The sequence below is a fragment of the Galeopterus variegatus genome, unplaced genomic scaffold, assembly GCF_000696425.1.
Source record: "Galeopterus variegatus unplaced genomic scaffold, G_variegatus-3.0.2 Scaffold847, whole genome shotgun sequence".
Taxonomy (NCBI): Eukaryota; Metazoa; Chordata; class Mammalia; order Dermoptera; family Cynocephalidae; genus Galeopterus; species Galeopterus variegatus.
Genome location: NW_007726958.1, coordinates 19301 through 40828, shown reverse-complemented (window position 1 = coordinate 40828; position 21528 = coordinate 19301). Strand labels below are relative to the sequence as shown.

At 34.8% G+C, this 21528-nt stretch overlaps 1 protein-coding gene across 2 annotated transcripts in view; it reads left to right on the top strand.

The window, feature by feature from the left end:
• The window catches only part of MBNL1 (muscleblind-like splicing regulator 1), a 144983-nt gene extending 125608 nt beyond the window's left edge, over positions 1 to 19375 (top strand). The window contains exons 4-10 of one of the 2 annotated variants that reach the window (XM_008572915.1): positions 320 to 577; positions 1746 to 1799; positions 2645 to 2798; positions 9050 to 9085; positions 9773 to 9867; positions 12961 to 13035; positions 15979 to 19375. In XM_008572915.1, coding sequence (XP_008571137.1) covers positions 320 to 577; positions 1746 to 1799; positions 2645 to 2798; positions 9050 to 9085; positions 9773 to 9867; positions 12961 to 13017 — 654 coding nt within the window. In that variant the 3' untranslated portion in view covers positions 13018 to 13035; positions 15979 to 19375. The remainder of the gene's footprint in view (positions 1 to 319; positions 578 to 1745; positions 1800 to 2644; positions 2799 to 9049; positions 9086 to 9772; positions 9868 to 12960; positions 13036 to 15978) is intronic. The other variant, XM_008572916.1, reaches the window with a different exon arrangement.
• Positions 19376 to 21528: the final 2153 nt, after the last annotated feature.

Sequence of the window (21528 nt, the reverse complement as noted above, 5' to 3'; positions counted from 1 at the left end):
CCGGTAAGGGGATCGCAACCCACCGGCCATCTCTATATAGGATCCGAACCCGCGGTGGGAGTGCTGCTGCGTACCGAAGCGCCACACTCTCCCGAGTGCGCCACGGGGCCGGCCCAATGCGTTTTCTTTCTCATGGGCATTTTACTGAAATGGGATTGAGTTATAATTTGTATACTAAACTGGGTATTGCTGATGTTCTTTTGTTGTTTGCAAATTATGTTTTCCCCTTCCATCACCAGTCTTGAACTTTAAATTAAAATCATCCGAAGTCTCCAATTCTTCATGTTGATTAAACCCCATGCACTTAACGACCTCACAGGTATGTCGAGAGTACCAGCGTGGCAATTGCAACAGAGGGGAAAATGATTGTCGGTTTGCTCATCCTGCTGACAGCACAATGATTGATACCAATGACAACACAGTCACCGTGTGTATGGATTACATCAAAGGGAGATGCTCTCGGGAAAAGTGCAAATACTTTCATCCCCCTGCACATCTGCAAGCCAAGATCAAGGCTGCCCAATACCAGGTCAACCAGGCTGCCGCTGCACAGGCTGCAGCCACCGCAGCTGCCATGGTGAGTAGAGATACCAGCTCTTTCCTTGTTAGCAGTCAAAAAAGCAAAGTGAACAACTTTATCTGACTACAAACTATTCATTTATTAACCTTTAAAAAATTTTTTTGCTGAAGATATGTTTGTTCAGGTATCCCAGACAATACATAAAGAAGTTACTGTACACAGAGGTGAGGGTAACTCCTCAAATGGTTCAGATTGCTCCTACTCTTGGCCTAACTCTTCATAATCTGTCTTATTCTGGATGTAGGGTTTCTGAAATTTCTGCTTTGTAAAGAACCACCTGTCTCCTTTTCAATTTAACGATATTGCCATTTTCAGTCTTCTTATTTCTGTGTGCCATCTAATCAGCCATGGTTCTCCTTTGGTGTGTTCTTCTGCACATCAAGCCTCTTCTTTACATATATCTTGCTTTTAACAGTAACATAATCTGGAACTATTTAGGAGAATTGCTTCAACAAAATTGTTTTCAGAATTAGCTGTAGGATTTTGAATAGTATGCTATCTGGATTGTCTGAAATAATATTGTGGCATAAACATAATTATAAAATTAGAGAAGCTTGACTATGCCATTATATAGAAAGGAGAAAGACAGCAGTACTCAAGAAGTTAGAAATTGGATCATTTAGGATAGATACTAAACTATATTCTTAAGGTAAATTTTAATGTGATCTAATAGCTGATTTTAATGAGTCCATTCTTTGTTCTTTGCTTAGCTGTTTTAATGTCCTTTTTTTACATGAATATATGACTAAATCATTAAAATATTCATTTAAAAATCGCTGTGTAGTATTTTATAGCACAGTGAAATAATCATGAAAGAGGTCTTTTCTGTGTTTGTTTCTGGATACTTGAGCAAAAATACAGAAGGCAGACTCCTCCTCTCTTTCTTTCACTCTTTTTTTTTTTTCTGTTAGAGTATCTTGTTTGTAATTAACTACAAAGAGGAGTTATCCTCCCAATAACAACTCAGTAGTGCCTTTATTGTGCATGCTTAGTCTTGTTATTCGTTGTATATGGCATTCCGATGATTTGTTTTTTTATTTGTTTTTTCTCACCTACCCAAAAATGCACTGCTGCCCCCATGATGCACCTCTGCTTGCTGTTTATGTTAATGCGCTTGAACCCCACTGGCCCATTGCCATCATGTGCTCGCTGCCTGCTAATTAAGACTCAGTCGGCTGTCAAATCACTGAAGCGACCCCTCGAGGCAACCTTTGACCTGGTACTATGACCTTTCACCTTTTAGCTTGGCATGTAGCTTTATTGTAGATACGAGGTTTTTTTTTAAATCAATTTAAAAAATATATATTCCTTTTTCTGTTATGAAGTTGTAAAGTACAATGAAAAACTGAGTGTGGTTTCCTGACAAAATTAGTGGAAAGACAAGTACACAGATGGATATCATATAGTGAAAGATTCTGAGGCCCAGCAGCCCACATTCAGTTTAACTACATTGTAGAATGTTCTAAAGAAATACTTGGAGGACATTAAAAGTGTATTTTTGACTGTATATTTATGTACCTGTTTGGTTAGCATGGCTTTAGTGATAGCATTATTTACTTTTTAATATGTATAGTTCAGTATTTAAGAAAAAAAACTTGCATGCTCTGGGACATCTGCATGTCTAGGTAGATCTGGGGGGGAGGAGCAGAGCGGGGTTTTTATTTTATCTGTTTCGGTCACTCTGTACAATTAACTATTAACATTGCTTATACTTGTCGATCCTCATGGAGCTCGCAGTGCGGCTTTTCTTCTTTTCCCAAATCAGTGGCTTCTCATGAAAGCCTGAAGCATTATGGGATGTAAAACACTTTAACACATGTGCTGTCGTACTAGTGGGGGTTTGTTTTGGACAAAAATAATGCTTCCTTTAAAGCTTTTATCTTGCTTTTTTTATTATTATTATTTTTTTATTTTTTGTTTATTGGATTTTTTCCACCTTGGGTAGTTAAGTGCTCTGCTGCTTGCTTGCTCATGCTTCCTAACAATTTTAGCCTTCAACTGATTTTTCTTTTTTCTTTTTCTCTTTTTACTGGTATTTGTTTTTTATACTCATTCACTAAACAGGGAATTCCTCAAGCTGTACTTCCCCCATTACCAAAGAGGCCTGCTCTTGAAAAAACCAACGGTGCCACCGCAGTCTTTAACACTGGTATTTTCCAATACCAACAGGCTCTAGCCAACATGCAGTTACAACAGCATACAGCATTTCTCCCACCAGGTAAGGGGTTAGGTTTGTTGATAAAATGAATCTCATCATCCATAGAGTTCTACTGTTAGAGCACATAAACCACAGTCCAAGTTTGTTTTTAGTCATAGATAAGGTGTAAGGTAAGATGGTCAACAATGGAGACTTATCTGAGGTATCTCATGGTTTTTCTTAAAAACTAAGAATTGTAGCTTAATGAAATGAGGAATAAAGATCAGTGGTGTTCTGTTATGAAGTTGTAAAGTACAATGAAAAACTGAGTGTGGTTTCCTGACAAAATTAGTGGAAAGACAAGTACACAGATGGATATCATATAGTGAAAGATTCTGAGGCCCAGCAGCCCACATTCAGTTTAACTACATTGTAGAATGTTCTAAAGAAATACTTGGAGGACATTAAAAGTGTATTTTTGACTGTATATTTATGTACCTGTTTGGTTAGCATGGCTTTAGTGATAGCATTATTTACTTTTTAATATGTATAGTTCAGTATTTAAGAAAAAAAACTTGCATGCTCTGGGACATCTGCATGTCTAGGTAGATCTGGGGGGGAGGAGCAGAGCGGGGTTTTTATTTTATCTGTTTCGGTCACTCTGTACAATTAACTATTAACATTGCTTATACTTGTCGATCCTCATGGAGCTCGCAGTGCGGCTTTTCTTCTTTTCCCAAATCAGTGGCTTCTCATGAAAGCCTGAAGCATTATGGGATGTAAAACACTTTAACACATGTGCTGTCGTACTAGTGGGGGTTTGTTTTGGACAAAAATAATGCTTCCTTTAAAGCTTTTATCTTGCTTTTTTTATTATTATTATTTTTTTATTTTTTGTTTATTGGATTTTTTCCACCTTGGGTAGTTAAGTGCTCTGCTGCTTGCTTGCTCATGCTTCCTAACAATTTTAGCCTTCAACTGATTTTTCTTTTTTCTTTTTCTCTTTTTACTGGTATTTGTTTTTTATACTCATTCACTAAACAGGGAATTCCTCAAGCTGTACTTCCCCCATTACCAAAGAGGCCTGCTCTTGAAAAAACCAACGGTGCCACCGCAGTCTTTAACACTGGTATTTTCCAATACCAACAGGCTCTAGCCAACATGCAGTTACAACAGCATACAGCATTTCTCCCACCAGGTAAGGGGTTAGGTTTGTTGATAAAATGAATCTCATCATCCATAGAGTTCTACTGTTAGAGCACATAAACCACAGTCCAAGTTTGTTTTTAGTCATAGATAAGGTGTAAGGTAAGATGGTCAACAATGGAGACTTATCTGAGGTATCTCATGGTTTTTCTTAAAAACTAAGAATTGTAGCTTAATGAAATGAGGAATAAAGATCAGTGGTGAGAAATATTATGTTCTTGATATTTATAATCAATATGATAGGATACTATCGCAGTAGTAATATAAAATAACATTCATTTGCAATGCAGTTTTCAGAGGCTGCCAGAAGTAGGTACTGCCTCCATGATTTTTAAAAAATATTTTTATTATTATATGTGCCTGAGTGCACAAAAATTGGCCCTATGACATGAAAAGGTTGAAACAGATAGCCCATCTTTACTTCTGCCAAACCATTTTGGCAGATGGAAAGGAAAGAGTCTGATGCAGGGATTGTAAACTCAAACGCTGCAGCAGCCAGGCAGGGCATACACAAAGTGAAGCAAGAAATAAACTGGGAGCCTGCGGGGTCTGGGAGGCACTGGAGAGCACAGGCCCAGTCTAAAGGGGACTGTTAAAGATCAAGCTTAGCCTTTTGTTGCCTAAGAGGAATATCTGGCTGGCTGGTTATACCTACTGGGCACCACAGACCCTTTGTGGCTCCATTTGCATTATAGTCTGTAAATATATAATTTTGACTGATGGTTGGTTGTGTCTGTGCCTCCTAGGTTTGGTTGTACAAACCTGCATAACCTAACACAAGAACCCTGATGTACAGATCTGCTAGCTCTTATTATTTTTTCCCCCTCATATTCTGGACATTTGTATGTTTATATATGAAATCTCTGAATTTTTAAAATTTGGCAATTCAATTTTTAAAAAATATTCTTGGAGAACTAAAGGAAATCTAGCCTACCAAAAATTCATATGTAATCTCATGTATAATACCTGGGAGAAAAGGAGGTTCATTTTCCAAGTCTAGGTTATTCTGCAGACAAATAATACAGATGAATTATATGATCAAAGCATCCCATCTGACCATAATATAATAATTTGGAAGGTATACTCTGAAGGCTTTATTGGGACTCAGAAGAAAGTGGAAGTCATTTATTTTTTGCAGCTCAGACTTTTAGAGCTCTTGTAGTCTATTGCTTCAATAACTTCAGAGATAAGGTAGATCTATTTCATTCAAGTTACAGTGAAATATGGTTGGCTAAATCCATAGAGTAGATGACTATGTATACAGAATAGGTTGCTCGCAAAAGATCAGGGTTCAGTGGCAAGCCAGCCACCTAGCTAAGAAAAATTACTATCTACTATAATATCTCTCCCATCTAACCATCCTCCATCCATCCATTCATGTATCCCATCATTCTTTCCCTCTCCTTCCTCCCTTCCTCCTTTCTTCCCTCCTTTCCTCCTCCTCTGTTTTCCATCCATTTATCTATTCATCCATCTTTCCATTTATTCAGTCAATAAACATTGATTGTATGCCACAGGGTATGCCAGTATTTATATGAGATTACACGCTCACGGCCCAAGGGCAAAAATCTGGTATCCAGAAGTATTTTGTTTGTCTTACTGATCACCTAACTCTGATGCCAGATGTTTCATACCCTCCACCTCATTTAAGGATAAATATAACCATTAGATTAAGTTCACCTTGAAGTTTTTTTGTTTTTTAAAATATGCATACTACTTTTATTTTTTAACCTTCATTCTTCAGGGCTAAATTGATTATGTATACACATAATTGCATAATCTAGGGTCTATGTATGTTGTAGGTATGAATTTCACCCCTGAAATTAGAGTATATCAGAAATATCACTTTTACTTACTTTTTTTTTTTTCTGTAAGTCCAGCTCTAAACTCTAATCCCACCAGCTTGGATAGAAATAACAAGCATTACTGGAATCCAGGACCCCATCCTCCCATCTCCTTCTCCTTCCTAACCACACTTTCAAACTGAGAGTCCAGTATTCTCAGAGGGACTACCCATTCTCCGTTCTTCAGTCACCACTGCTCACTGCTGATGTGATCATAGTACATGCTTGCAGGAGCCCTTGAAGTCAGGTACTTCAGGAGTTCTGTGCCTGCCTTGGGTATAAGCATTCTTATACCCAAGGCTCACAGTGTAGCCCATGCTCTTGAAGGCTAGCTGTTTGCAAGCCTGTTGTGAAAGAACCTACTTGTGGACCCTGCAGACTGCCTGCCACTTCACAGTGAGAGGCGTTTATCTCTCCTTCTCATCACTCAGAAGCATACCTTTCTTTGTCTAGCATATTTCCCTCAATCAATGTTGGCTTAATGATTTTTAAAAGATCTAAAAATAAGTTTGCTTTAAGCAACTTGTACTTCGATTTGCCTTACAACTCTACCAGAAATAAGGAAACAAAAAGCCAGGAAACTTTCTTAGATGGTAATGGGGTTGTGAAGGTGGGGTAGCGGGTAGCAGGGCAATGGTGTAGTTTTTACAGAAAGAAGAGAAAACAAAAATTTCCCGCTTGCCACTTTTATTATAATTAATAAATATATATATATATATAATTACTTAGAATTATATAATTAGTTATATATTAATAACAATTTTTGTAACTGATAAACTACAAAAATTGTTATTAATATATAAGTAATTGTTTGGATATCAGTTTTGAGGATAATTCAATCAGTTATGAACTTTTAGTCCTGAAATGGTGTGCATTGATTTTAGACCTTAAATCAGCTTTATAATTACCATAATAAATCTAAATAGGCTTGAATTATTACATCAAAATTCTAACTTATAATCAAATCTCCATTTATTTTTCTCTCTTCCTTCTTTCCCTTCTCCTTGAAGTAATTTTAACTATGCATACATCTCATTTGTAAATCACCATCCTAGTTGTTTTTCCTGAATCTTCATACAGATCAATTAAAATTTTAATTTAAAAAGTCACATAATTAAAATAACACATTCTCAGAAACACACCACTCTGCCATGCAAATAACTTTGTAGGGGAAATTGGAAATTGACAAATATATTCACTTAAATTTCGCCTTGTACTGAAAATGGAGGAAAAAATTTAAATTGGCTATTTGTACATCATTATTAGTAAATCAACCCATTTGAAGTAAAGATGGATATTATGGTCATTTCAAAAGTGATTTTGGCTTTTGGTAAGTGGGTCCTACAGCATTATGTCTTCATATGTGTGAGTTATTGCACCCTGGCTAGTATTTTCATTGCTGCCTTATGTTTATTTGCTGCAAATCCCTCTCAAAACTGTGTGCATTGGTTATAATGGTAATAAGGAAGACAACTCAAACTAAAATTTAAATCATAAAATCTTTAGGGCTTTAGAGAGTTGGTATAAGGTTAACTCATTTTTAGTATGTGCAGGCTTAATTATGCATGGGATGAAATACAATAGACAAATTGCAGCATAATAATAAATAATAATTTAAAAACGTATAACCTGTACAATATTGAAACTGACTTTAATGTTTTTTAAATATCAAGTTATTCTTTTTTATTTATCTTTTCATCTGTTCTTTCCCAGTCCTCCCACCCTGCCATTAGAGGGTAATGGCTTCACAAGATCTAGGTCCAGTATTAAATTTTGCTTGCTCTACTGTCTCAGATTATCTTCTTTGTTATTGCTGGTTTGTTTCTGTTGTTGTCTTTCACAAGTCTGACTCAGTAGTAATAGCAAATGACAGAGATCTTCAAGTGTCTTAAGTAATGTCTTTCAATATAATATTTCTCCACCTGAAAGGATGTGTCCTTAGATCCGTTACTGAGTTTAGTCACTGATCATGTGCCCACAGTCTAATTGTGATAACAGATTAATGGCAGCTGTTTCAGGGAAGCCAGTGAAGTCATCCTTGTTTCGGTTAAGTTGCTCAGTGGCAGCTTTGTTTGGTAGGGCCATCTCTGACAAAACTCAATTGGCAGATATTTTTCTAACAAATGTTCATCTCAGATGCTGCTCATATTTAAACAGGACATGCCAAGAATTAGATAGAAATATAAAATTATTTGGTATTTTAAAACCTAGAAGTCTAAAATAATCTCATAGAAAGACCAGTAGTTCTGCATATGGGAAAGTGCCCTGTATTAGGTAAACTAAATTAAGATTTTCATTATTTCTATGTCAAAGAGAATAGGAACTATATTCACATATGTAACGTTTTTACTTAGTGTGGTCGAACAATAGTGAACATCAGTGCTTACACCCCGTATGTGATGTATGTATCTTCATTATCTCCCATGTAGGATTTGTATTGAAGTCTAATTAGCATTTTTTTGCATGTGAAATTTTGTAGAACATTTGCTACTCTAAGAAGTCTTGAGGGTCTAAACCAGCAATGAAAACCAATCTGTTTTCCCAGATATCTACCAAGTAAACCAACTTGAAACTTATAAGAAATTATATTCCCAATTAATGTTTTTCCTACATTTTGATTCCAAACTAAGGAAACACAGAAGTTTTATTTTCTTTTTAGGCATAATTTATTGTGTGGTATCCTTCCAAATAAAATTCCTGTATGGAAGATCACAACCCCTTCCATGTCCATGTGGTTGCTGCTACAAAGAACAGGGAAACAAAACCAAAGGAATGAAAATAAATGTTTGAGTTTCATTACACTGTTAAGTCACTTTTGTGCATTGAATAATTTATCATTTTAATAATAAATAATATCTAGTTATTTAGCATGTTCTCAATCTAAAGAAAATGTTAATACATTCATATGTTAAAGTCAGAAATAGCAAAGCAGCCAGATGGTTAGTAACTGGATTAAAACAAAACAAATTACAATATTATTTTTAAAAGAATTAAGAGGGTTTAAGTTTTTTCGAAAATACATTTATTTATAGGCAGCAATTAAGAGAAACAAAGTGTACCAGCACACAGTTAAACTGGCTTTTACTCTTCACTTGAGACTAGTTCTAATTGATCACTGTGCTATTGTATGATTTGATTGTGCTGACAGTTACATGCCACTGTTCCCATAATAACAATTTTTCTTCTTTGTTAAAATGAATTTCCTAATTACACGTGTGATGGGATGTTTTAATTCTTTTCCCTTTTCAAATCCACCTTCCTGTTGCAATGCATGATGGGCAGGCTCAATATTGTGCATGACACCCGCTACAAGTGTTGGTAGGTGCCAGCTTTGTTTCTTGATTATCTTAAACCTATGGTGCGCCTCACAGCCCCTCAAAATCCACTGCTAAGTTTAACTTATATCTATTGGGCAAGTCCATTTCCCTTTTACTAACACCTGTCAATTAAATGCCATTTTCTATTTAATTGACATGGACTCACATAAATGTTTTCTTTACACACAACAGTTTCCTTTAGTCACCTTTGGTGGATTTTGATTGGACTATGAGTTCTGGTGTGTAAAAAAAAAAATCTATTTCTTAAAAGTAATATACTGTATATTTTTATAATAGTAAATAAAAAATACTTTCATTCAAGCAGATAACTGTATATATGAAGTAAATACCTGTATTTTGACTAGATTTAGAATGTCTGACTATGAACACTATATTAAATTCTTGTTTTTGACTTAGCAAATTAAGCCTGTTTGTGTCAATTTTCTTGATTTGATGGTAACAAGCTTTTTTTCCCCTTTTTTTTCTCTTTCATCCCCCTTCCCCTTCTCTCCTTGGAATGTTGTCCTGCTTTGCGCTGTGATTGCATGTCACTTGCTGGTGATGATATCCTGTCACATGGCTTATTGCTGTGATAAATACCATGCCCAATTATCTCCTCCATGTTGCCATGGTTTCCATATTGCTACACTCTTCTGTATGTTTGCTTATATGATTTTCCCTCCGAAAGTTCCCATGGTGCACGGTGCTACGCCAGCCACTGTGTCCGCAGCAACAACATCTGCCACAAGTGTTCCCTTCGCTGCAACAGCCACAGCCAACCAGGTTTGCTAATTTACAGCTTTGTTTCTTAAAAACCAACTCTAATAGGGCTCAATCCAGCAGCCCTTACGCACAGGGATTTCCCATTGAGGTCAGTGGGAATCGTGTGTACGTGAGGGCTGTAGGGGGTGCTTTAATAAGCATGGGGTTTCAAAGATACCTCTTGTTGGCCTACACATTCTCTCTGTGATTAGCAGCAGAATGCTTTTCTGCCATTTATAAGTGCTCCAAAGTTGTCGCAGCTCCATTTCTGAAGCTACTAAAATGATATTTACACAAGCAATTCTCATTTGATCTCAAACAATCCTTGCGTATATTTTGACCAATCCAAGATGAAGGCAATTTTAAGGTATTTATTAAAAACATTTGTTATGTACAGTTTCTCAGTTCTTACTTAAACTCTTAATAAAAAACAGAATTTTTAAATGTATTGCGTATGCCACAAGTGACCACTCTTGTAAATAGAGTCTGTTACAAATTCATTATAATTTGATTCATTCGATAAGCAAATTGCATAGTCAAAATAAATTAAGTTTGTATACAGCATCTCCGAGCTCTGGTTCTTAATACTTTCAGTGAAAGAAAACATCCTAAGTGCTCTTATTTCCATAATTACCCTGCAAAAATGTTAGAGATTTATAAAGAAAAAAAAAGTTATCATGTATGGTATTTGATAGTCATTCTGTGTTCCATACAAGTTTATAGGGTAACAATTATGCAGGATACTTTTATGTAAAAAGGATCTGTTTAAGAAATTTAAATTTCATTATGTACAAGAGTGACTACTTAAAATGATTATTTAAAATATTTAAACTTTAAAAATTTACATTGATTCAACCAGCATTTTCTGATCCCATTTTAAAAAGTGTTCCAGAAAATAGTGGTTGAATTAGTTACATTTATGTAAATTAGGCATAAGGCTTGACTATATAGATATGACTATATAGATATGTTTAGCAAAGTTCATTAGGATTGATAATGTATAAAAAAAAATTTTGAGCCAAACGAAATTTTGGATAACCCTTACACTAAGGTTAAATGTAGCCAAATGAATTTCAAAAGAACCAGTATCAGATGGGACTCAACATGTTACCCCTTGGGAAGAGAAGGCCAATTAAGAGCCATCTGAATTTGTGTATATTACTATTAGGAATAGCCACTCTTGTTTCTACAATGCATCACGTACCATTGATGAAGAACTTTCAGCTATTAAAAACTTTCAAAAGCAGAATGCCAAATGGATTTATTTTAAAGTTTCAGACAAGCTTTAAACATTTCTTGGCAAAGAATCATTAGTTTTTCAGAAGTTTGACAAAAATAATCCTGGATTTTTGCTAATGCATCAGACTCGTTTACAAGAATGGTAGATTTACATATGTGGCATGTTAGCAAGTAATCTTTGGCGGAAATATTGTAATGGATTGAATGCAATCCATTTATGGTGCAGATCAATGATGTTGAACTCTCATATGTGTACCATGTATGACTATAGAATTGCTGGTGTAAGCAGAACTATAGCAAAGCAAATTTCAACATGCCCTTGGCCACCTGGGTTGTAGGGGACACTTTACTTTTTGCATTGTGCTGTGACCATTTCATGCATAATCTTGGGTCTTCATACTATTTTACAACCAAAAGAAAGAAAAGGGAATGGATATATATATACACACATATATTATATCTACATATACATACATATGTATATGCCTACAGTACTTTGGGTCTTCATACTATTTTACAACCAAAAGAAAGAAAAGGGAATGGATATATATATATACACACATATATTATATCTACATATACATACATATGTATATGCCTACAGTACATTAGCAATGCTGGAAATAGCTGATGCCACAAAATGCAGCCTGCATGCATGCAGAAGTTTATAGCTGGCCCTTCATCTGCATCGATTGGTGTTGAAGGTCCTTGGTATGTTTCGACAGCCCCATCCTTGATGCTTCTACACTGTTGGGTGCAGCATCCTGTCCTGCAGCTGCAGGAAAAATGGTATGAGAAGCTTCATTATGCTTGGAGCACTTTTTCGTGCCATTTGCCAATGCTGTAAAATTGTGTAAAAATGTCAGCTGAGAAATGGAAATAAAACAGGGTCTTAGTAATATACACTCCAGATTGTGGATTTTAATATGTTGAATTAGTCTAGGATGTCTAAATTGAAACAACAACAACAAATGCCTTCAAGTATGTGATTCCATTATTCTCCCATCAACCTTGCTGAAGTGGGTTCAGCATTATTTTATGAAAGAAACTTAAGCATAGAGTAATTAATTGCTTTGCTCAAGGTCACACAGCCAGGAATTGGGCCACTAGTGTTAGAACCCATGCTTTCAGTCCTTTAATAGTCTCAATGTATTGTGCTGCCTCTCCCAGGTTAGCAGACATTAATTTTGAGTTTGGGGAGAGTCAAGCAATAAATTCGAAGATCTTGGCTATTGGGACAAATGAAATAAGTCACGTGTATATTGGTTTCTTATTGTATTTTCTCTCAAGTTTTCTAATTCTCTTGCCCATTTAAAATGCAATAAAATGTGCAATCAGGATTCAGAAATATTTTCTGAAGTAAACATATGCTCTTAACTATTTCTTTTGAATTACTTCTTTATAATTTTTACCTGGTATTTTTAATTTGGGGGAAAAAAAAGCCAGATGCCCTAATTTAAGCAAAAATGTTAGAAATTTGGTTGGACAAAAATAGACAAGACATTTTCTACTCTGATTTCTGGATTATTAGTAAATAACTGAAACCACAGGTGTGTGTATATGTGTGTAGGCCAACAAAAAGGGCTTCTTTCAATTACTGCTCTGCATGAATTTTTGGTAGTTTTACTTCTCTTACTTCCTAAAAACTGGTAACATTTATAGAGTAGTATTTAACATGAAGATTAAAAAAAAAAAAGTAGTTGCTACTTTGGCATTTAAGTTTACATTAACTTACTGTTATGTTGACCAGATAAGGACTTTCACCTCACAGCTAAATTTCACTTTTCTTTAAAAATTTAATATTAAAATGTTTTCATCTCTTGGTTGTGTGCTTGCTTGCATGGATCATTCATTAAATAATTTTTTATTTGCTAGATACCCATAATATCTGCCGAACATCTGACTAGCCACAAGTATGTTACCCAGATGTAGAATTTTCATCACTAAACAGTAAGTTCATTATGTAATATATAGTTGTGTATTTGTGGTTGTTTCCTTAGATAGCAACTGTGTAGTTCATTTAAAATTTTGCAAAATCTCTGAGAAAATATTTATATAGAGCCCACATTTTTATCTTAGGTGGGTTACGAGGAATTTTATACAAATTTATAGTAAATGTTAATATCACTTAACTATACAAAATATTGAAGGAAAATAAATTTTGTATTTTATTTCACATTAGAAAGAAACACAAGGATGAAGAAAAAATATGACTTAGAAGTAATAGAAGGCACAGATCAGGGGTTGGCAAATTTTTTCTTAAAGGACCAGATGGTAAATATTTTTGGCCATGTGGTCCATATGGTTTGTGTCACAACTGCTCAACTCTGCCATGGCAGCATGAAAGCAGCCAGAGACAATATGTAAACAAATGCGTGTGGCTGTATTCCAATAAAACTTTATTTACAAAAATAGGCAGGAGGCCAGATTTGGCCTGCAGGCAATATTTTGGCTGACCCCTGGTGTAGATCATTGTTTTATTTTTTTATTTTTGGCTAAATTCTAAATGAAGGTATGTACCCACGTCAACCCATGTGTCACCATACACAGGGTCATTACAATGTAATAAAGCTGACTTTAAATAAGTATATGCACACACTCACATATACGTACACATACATGTACAAATCCAAGTGAACGTTAGGTATTTTAAAATACCAGTTACCTTAGAGGATCATATAATTCTTCAAATGTTGCCATTGCTCAAAAATGCTTTGAAAGGCTTGTGTTTTGCCATCCGTAACATTGTCTTAAATACTTTCAGAGGGGCCCATTTTTCATCTTTAAAGGATGTGTTTTATTCAGTGTGCATGCATTTACATTACAACATGTGTCAGAAGCACGTTAGATACTTATTTTTATATTTAGAAAGAGCCAGGACATTTAAAACAATCTGGTAAATATGATGGGTGATCGTTCTTTATTGCTTCTTTTCATTTATTTATTTGTTCATTAACATATTTACAAAAAAGTTTTTGGTGCTACTTTGTGTTAGTTACCATATCAATGATATAAAGATGTTAATAATTTCAGGATAGTATATTAAAATAAGAGTGGTGTATTAGTTTGTTTCTGTTCCTTATAACAAAATAATTGAAACTGGGTGATTTAAAGAAAACGAAATTTATTGCTTACAGTTTCTGAGGCTGGGAAGTCCAAAGTCCGAGGAACACATCTGGTGAGAGCCTCGGTGGTGGTGGCAGAGACAGCAGAGTATCACACTGTAAAAAATGGTGGAAGCAGAGAAAGAGAAAGACACACTCTCCTCTTCTTTTAAAGCCCTCAGAATCACACCCCTGACCACCCAGTATTTGTCCATTCACTACTGCATGGTCCTACAATCCAATCACCTCTTCAGGGCTCCACTTTTCAGTTACCATAATAGGATTTCCCACCCTCTTAACAGTCACAGTGAAGGCTAAGTTTCTAATACATAAAACTTGGGGGACACAGTTCAAGCTAGAGTGAATTTTGGGGGGACATAATTCAATTCACTACAAGTGGTTTGAATAAGTTTCTCTTGGAGCAAAGGTGAAGGAGCAGCTCTCTCCAACAGAGGCGGAAAAGTGAATTTGGACAGTGAAGGTGTTGTTATAGAGAACGGAGGAATAAGGCTTTATAGAAGAAGGGATCGTGTGCCAAGTCAGGAGCAGAGGCAGAGGCCCTTATGATAACAGTCCATAGCAAAGGCTGGACCAAGCAGAGCCCAGGCAGGAGATAGGCAGAATTAGAGACCCAGTTAAGAAACAAATGATAGACCCAGTCTCAGCAGCACGGCCAAACACATGCCGCAGTAATGAATTAAATTATTGAAATTTGATTTTTGTGTATTTCATTAGCTCTCTTAAAGCAGTTCGAATGAAAAGACTCATGACCCTGAACAACAGCCACATTTAAGAACAAGTACATTACTTTGTAGTGTGTAGGTTTAGAAGAAGAATCCTTTTGACTTGTTAAAATAGTTTCAAACTTTTGTAGTCAATTGGGTATGTTTGGTATGTATGTACGTAACTATGTTTTATATTTCTTAGCAATAATCGAAGTTGGAAAAAATGATACCAAATGACTATATGTCCATCAATAATTAGCAAACCAATGGATTTGTCTGTATTGAACTCTTGACGTTCTATTGACTTAACAAATGATTGCTCATTTTTGCGAGGACTTACAATATTTAAACTGTTTTTTGAGTCAGCAAAATGGTGATTTCTTTCGTTTTCAAAGTTATATTCTAAAGCATAATTTTAGTATGTAAAGAATCCCTGATGAGAACAAATTTCATGTAAAAACTGGAACTATTAATTCACAAATATGTCGTAATATCTATTAAAACGTAATTCATCAGAAATTGTTCCTTAATTTGTAAGTATTTTTATTTTTCTTTGCTTTAGGGGGTAACCCCACCCCCATGAACTTTGAATTATCCAAAACAGTCATTTAAAATATCATTCTTTTTTTTCTAAATGTACAGCACCCAAATGGAGTGAATGTTGTTTAATAAAACTTACTGCATAGATTTTAATTTTGTAAGCCACATCATTACTCTTGAAACCTATTAAACTTTAGAAAAGAAGTAAAAGTAAGTTTAAATTCTGCCCAATGACAAGTGTTAAAAAAGAGCTGCACTGTATTATGACCTTGATTTTGCAAATTTTTGGACAGAGTCTATAGTTTTATTAAACTGTGCATGTCATTTCATTCACGTAGAGATGATAGACAAATTTAGATCCATTTATACTTGTGAAATGGTTTTTGTTTTTACATGAAGATATAATAACATGCATGCAAACATACTGTTTAATCAAGAAATAAAATATTTATATTAAACATATATTGGAAACTGCCTTTACATATTATCTGTTTTAACAATGATTATCTCTTTTTCCCTTGTAGATCATACTAAAGAGGAAAGGACAGTGTGCTTGGTTAGAGTAAAGGACGAGGTCATTAGCCATATTGTATATACCGTCAAGCAACACACACAAAAGTCCCTCAGCCACAAGACATCCACATATTGCATGTTAAGCAGAAGAAAAGAGAACATGGAAATCCACTGCACACTGTTGCCTATACACTTTGTATATTTAATTGATATTTGTGCTGAGGTGATATTCCTGTCTAAAAGAACAACATTGTCTTTCTTTTCTAGCACAGAGTTATGCATTAAAATATGCATACCTAATTAGTTTCCTATATATTCATGCCATCTTGAAAAGACAGACTATGGTGTAACCATGATTCTATTATGTATTGGTACGTCTGTAGACCAAGATATAATTTTTTAAAAATAAGTTTATTTCTTTCAAGGTTTACAAATAACAAAGGTGCACCTTGTATTTAAAATTGCCATTATAGATGAGAGCGTGCATGCACAGTCATTTTTGTTTAAGAGTAATATTTTTAATGTAATAGATTGTAAGACGTGGTGAGGGAGGGGTCTGACAGATGAATGTGCCAAGCAAAACCACAACTGTGTATATTTTAAAGCACATCATGGCTTTAAGTACCATGTTGTTAAGGATTCTCATGAAGTGCCATAGACTGTACATCAAATTAGAGTATTATTTCTTCAGTGTTATTGTTTTCAGAGCCACATTTTGTTGCTTATTTGCTAGTACTAATCAGTCGAAGGGCACCATTCTTTTTTTTTTTTGAAACCAAAGCTGTCTCAGAAATGGCCAATTTAACTTTACAGTAACAATAGACAGCACAACACAAACTCTCTCAATACAGATAAACTCACATACTGGAGATATATATAATAGATATATATAAAATTATTTTAATGCATTGTAGTGTAATATTTATGCATATTATACTGTATAACATGGTATTCAAAAGGGATATGCCATTTCTGAGACACGATAACAAAAAAATGTTTGAGGAAATTATTTTGCTTCTATTTATAGCCTCTGTCAAAAGTCAATAGACTATAAATGCTTTGCAAAAATGGTTTCACATTTGCTTAAATGCTTCATCACAGTCACGTTCAATATAGTGACTCTAAACAAAGAAGAAAGCAGCACTGTCATCAGATGCATGATAAACCAAAATATGAAAATGGGAAATGTTTAATTAACCTAGTAATTGGGTGGGTTAAGTACATGGGTGAATTTTATATGTGATTTTTGTTTTGTTTTGTTTTGTTCAGATTAACTGCTTATAGCCTTAGAAAGCCTTTTACAAAATTAAAATAAAATAGATGTGCATTCAGTTTTTAAGAATGGATTCATCCAAAGGAATTCCCTTTTTTGTGGTTTGGATGTTGCAGCTAGTAAAGGATATTTTTGCTCTGTTCAGCAGTTCTAAAAATTGCTGAAGTAGGGGCCAGGTCACTGGTAGTTATAGTATGGAATGGGAGAAGTGAGAGTTCAGTTATAGAACTTTCCATACTTCCAAGTTTACTGCAAGTTTTTATGCTTGAGAGAGATGCTTTCTAATATAAGACTGATGTGTTGATTTTACTGATTGTACTGTACATCTATTAAAGCCTTAGATTATTACATTACGGGTTGGAACCCATACCAATGTAATTTCAGCCGTGTTAAGAGAGTAATGGTGACTTCACATGTTATTGTAGTTAGTTACATTATAGAATATTACTTATTTTTCTTTTTAAATTGTAGTTTTTCATTTCCTACATTTATTAGATTTTCATTTTCTATTAACAATTGAATACCATTTCAGTTTATAGACTATTGTTTTAATAGATTTTACCAATGAATTTTTCAAAATACAAAAAAAAATTGAAGTAGTTTTTCCTTCATAACATACTCAGTTTTGAATTACATGTAGTGTCATGAATATTCGTATTATTGTTAACTAAATGATTTATATTTTACTGATTTAATATTACAATGTAAGAATGTCAGTCATTGTTAGTTCTTGTCTAGTTTTCATTAAAAGAACAAAGATCTTTTATATGGATATCTTATAAATATATAATCATTGCTAAGTAAGAAGTTAAGTTGTTGCTATCGCAACAATCCTGGCAGACAATTGAGTAATATTTTGATGATTTATTTTGTTTGTAATTAGTTATTATAAGAAGATCTAGATCCTAGATATTAGAATAAAATTTATTTTCTACTGTATCCATTTCAAATGTTAAAGTATTGTTTAATATTTTTGAAATCCCTGAATATCAGGCCTTGTTATAAATAAGCTGCATAATCAATAAATAGAACAAGGGACTTTTTGTTGATAATCCAAATACTCAAAGTTTACGTGATGAGAATTATAGCGTGTGTGCAAACTCTTGAGGGTTGATTATGCTGCAATTTAGCATGTTGGGACGTCTAGAGAGAAGGTTGACTTTTTGCACTTCTGTATATAGTCAAAAGAGAGAAACCTGTATAATAGTAAGATCTTATTTTGAATAAAAACGTCTATAATTACAAGGAGTTTTGTTAAGGCTAATAAAATGACAGACTGAGCAAAATTGCTTGCAAAAGTGGCACAGAGTTAGCACTCCATATCCCTTCAAACATGTTGCTTTGCTTTTTGTGGACAGCTTGTAGTTTGCCAGGATTTTTTCAGCTGGAAAGATATGCCATCCTTCCGAGATCTCATGACTGACAAAAACTCCATTGGGCCAAATCTGCCTGAAGATCATTACCAAAAATAGCAGGTATTTCAACCATTAAGGTGAAATCATGGATCAAATATTCCTTACATTTTTCAAAACTACTGCATGTTTAAAACTTCAACAACAACAAAACAAAGAACTATACTAAGGACATATGTTATTCAAATCAGTTTCTGCCAATTTCAGTGGTTTATTGTTCACACACACAAAAATCTTCAAAACAAGTATTGACTTTCACAAAATTTAAACCATAAACAGGCAAACCAAACAGCACACCGTAGCTATAGTTGTTATGTGATTGTTTTTTAATTGCTGTAGGATCCTGTTCTTTCAGCAGGTGAAAAAATAAAACAGTTCAAATTTCACGGTTTTAATTTTCAACTCAGAAGCACTCAAAAAGCAAAATGTGGTAATGGGCACTTGTTTAATGAATTAGTGTATCCAGCCCTCACTCCAGCTGGTTAATGATGCTGCACTTATCAGCAACCCTACCACTTTCATCTGCTGAAAGGACAAATGTGCTTGGTTTTACTATTATGTAATCACAACTTACTTTCTGCTTGTAGTTGCTTAAAATTACGTATTTTTGTCTTGGGCTGCAATTTGTTTTATGCTTATTTTATTATTACTGCAGTAGTTGACTTTGCTGTATGGAAAAATAAAGTGAAATTGCCCTAATAAAACTTCTCTTTCTTAAGTATATTCGTGTATCTGAGATTGAGTAGCAAGTTATTTTTGTGTTTCATGTATTCATGAATGTCTATTTTTACAACATACTGATGTGTAAGTTTGTTACCTGGTTTTAACTAATTGCAAGGAAGGCATATACTGTTTTTCTCACTAATTATCCTTTGATACTAAGAGTGAGTATCTGAATCAGAATATATTGCCATCCTGTACCCAGTGCTTCCTGAAAATTCTTGCCCTCCCCTCTGACATTTTCAGTGCTGATTGAAATGGTTTTATAGTGGGGGAAACTGTAAGGAAAAGGGAAAAAAAAGAACTCATCAATTCTAGATCACTGTCTTTCTATTAAAAAAATGTATTTGCCTGACTGCTTCAGCTGACTAGCACTGGAAATCAGACAAAGAGACTGTTTCAAAAAGGAAATAGATGATGACATTTGAACCAGAGGGATAAAAGAGTTTACATATACACAGCTGAGACAGGTCCTGATATAACTCCTGAGTTTGTGTGTATGTGTGTGCGTGTGAGAGAGAGAGAGTTTTTAAAGCAGTGAACTAAAAATTTGGTTGAAGTGAGGCTTGGCAATCCGTACAGGTTTTTGATGTTGCAGTTTCTGCAGATAGCCAGTGAAGGCCAAAGTTCCGATGTGAAGAAGTTTGCACACTCGATCAGTCAGTACTACTTTGTGTCGACTGTGCCACCTGGTATGTGGTCAAACACTACAAATTCTCCTTTGCAAGTTGATGCCTTTTTTTGCTAAAACTTATCACAATAAAAAGTGCATTATTTGTAATTCATACAATTGTTACTAGTTGAATTCTATAGGACATTTCTCTTATTCTCAGTAGGCGCACCTATTCCAGGTGCTGCTTATCAGAAAGAGAATGGTTTCCTGGGAGGTGATTTCCTAAAGCAGGAGTTTGCAACCTTTTTGAGTAACCAAAACATCTGGCTCTCTCCAGTTAGTATTTTGGGAATCTTAATTAAAAAAAAAAAAGCCATTGTAACTTTTGAAGTACTTCAAATAAAACTGTTTTATTAATCACAACAATGTATACATGCATCTGAAAAAATAGTGTGTGAGATACTTACTATTCATTCATTCTCCGGACACCTCATGTTGTTCAGTATATTTATCAAAGAGTTGTCACTACAGGGCCCACTAGGGGTCCTCAGCTCACAGGATGGGACCTGTGTTACAAGTCATTAGTTTCTGCTTTCTCATTTGGGAAGCAAGATCATTTACTAATGCTATTACTTCATCACAGGCCCTTGGTATACACAGAGTTTACACTTTGGAATGACCCTGAAGGTCAGTGACATGTTGCAATCTATAATTTTACTGAGGCATACTTTTGAATCATAGCTTCCTTCCTACAGGAACTAGTCACCCAACATGTAAGTGAACCTGCAGGACACAGCAACAAAACTTTATTTTGTACTTATTATTACTTTTACTCTCTGAAGAGTCTGTTGCAGTCACTTTAATATTTGAGGTAGTCCACTATGTTCTAGAGAAAATATGTTATAATATTGTTCAAGAACTTGAAAACTTTTGAAAGCCTAGAACATATCCATTTTAAGTGTTCAAAATCTACTATATTGACATCACGAGGAGGTCCAAAAAATGTGAAATTTAGAGATTCAAGTGTCAAAGGATTTTCTTTTATCTTTCTTGATCTGTCAGAACAACACTGAAATAACTCATTGAAATGAATTTAAAGTAGTTTGCCTCTTGGTGGGGCCCTGGGATGTTGAATACCTGAACTTGGAAGTTAGAAGAGCTAAGTGGTGGGGTTAAACTGCGGCTTTGGGTTGGCAGGTGTGATCTACAGCAATGAGCACAATTTCACTTGAGGGAGATTTTACTTATTGTAACCAGTGCCTGTTCAATGGTCATGAGTATATTGCATGGGAAATAAAGCAGCCACAGAAGAAAGCGTGTTCTCCATAGGAGGGTCCCTCATCAATGTCACTGCTTGGCCCAAGTGCCTAGATTATGAAATCCATTTTGGCACTAGATGTACAGTTGCTATGGGCTGGGGCACAAATGTGTTATACCCTAGTTACGAGAAAGGCAAATTGCATGGACCTGAGTAGCTGCAACCAAGACTGTAAAACTGTTTTATTAATCACAACAATGTATACATGCATCTGAAAAAATGGTG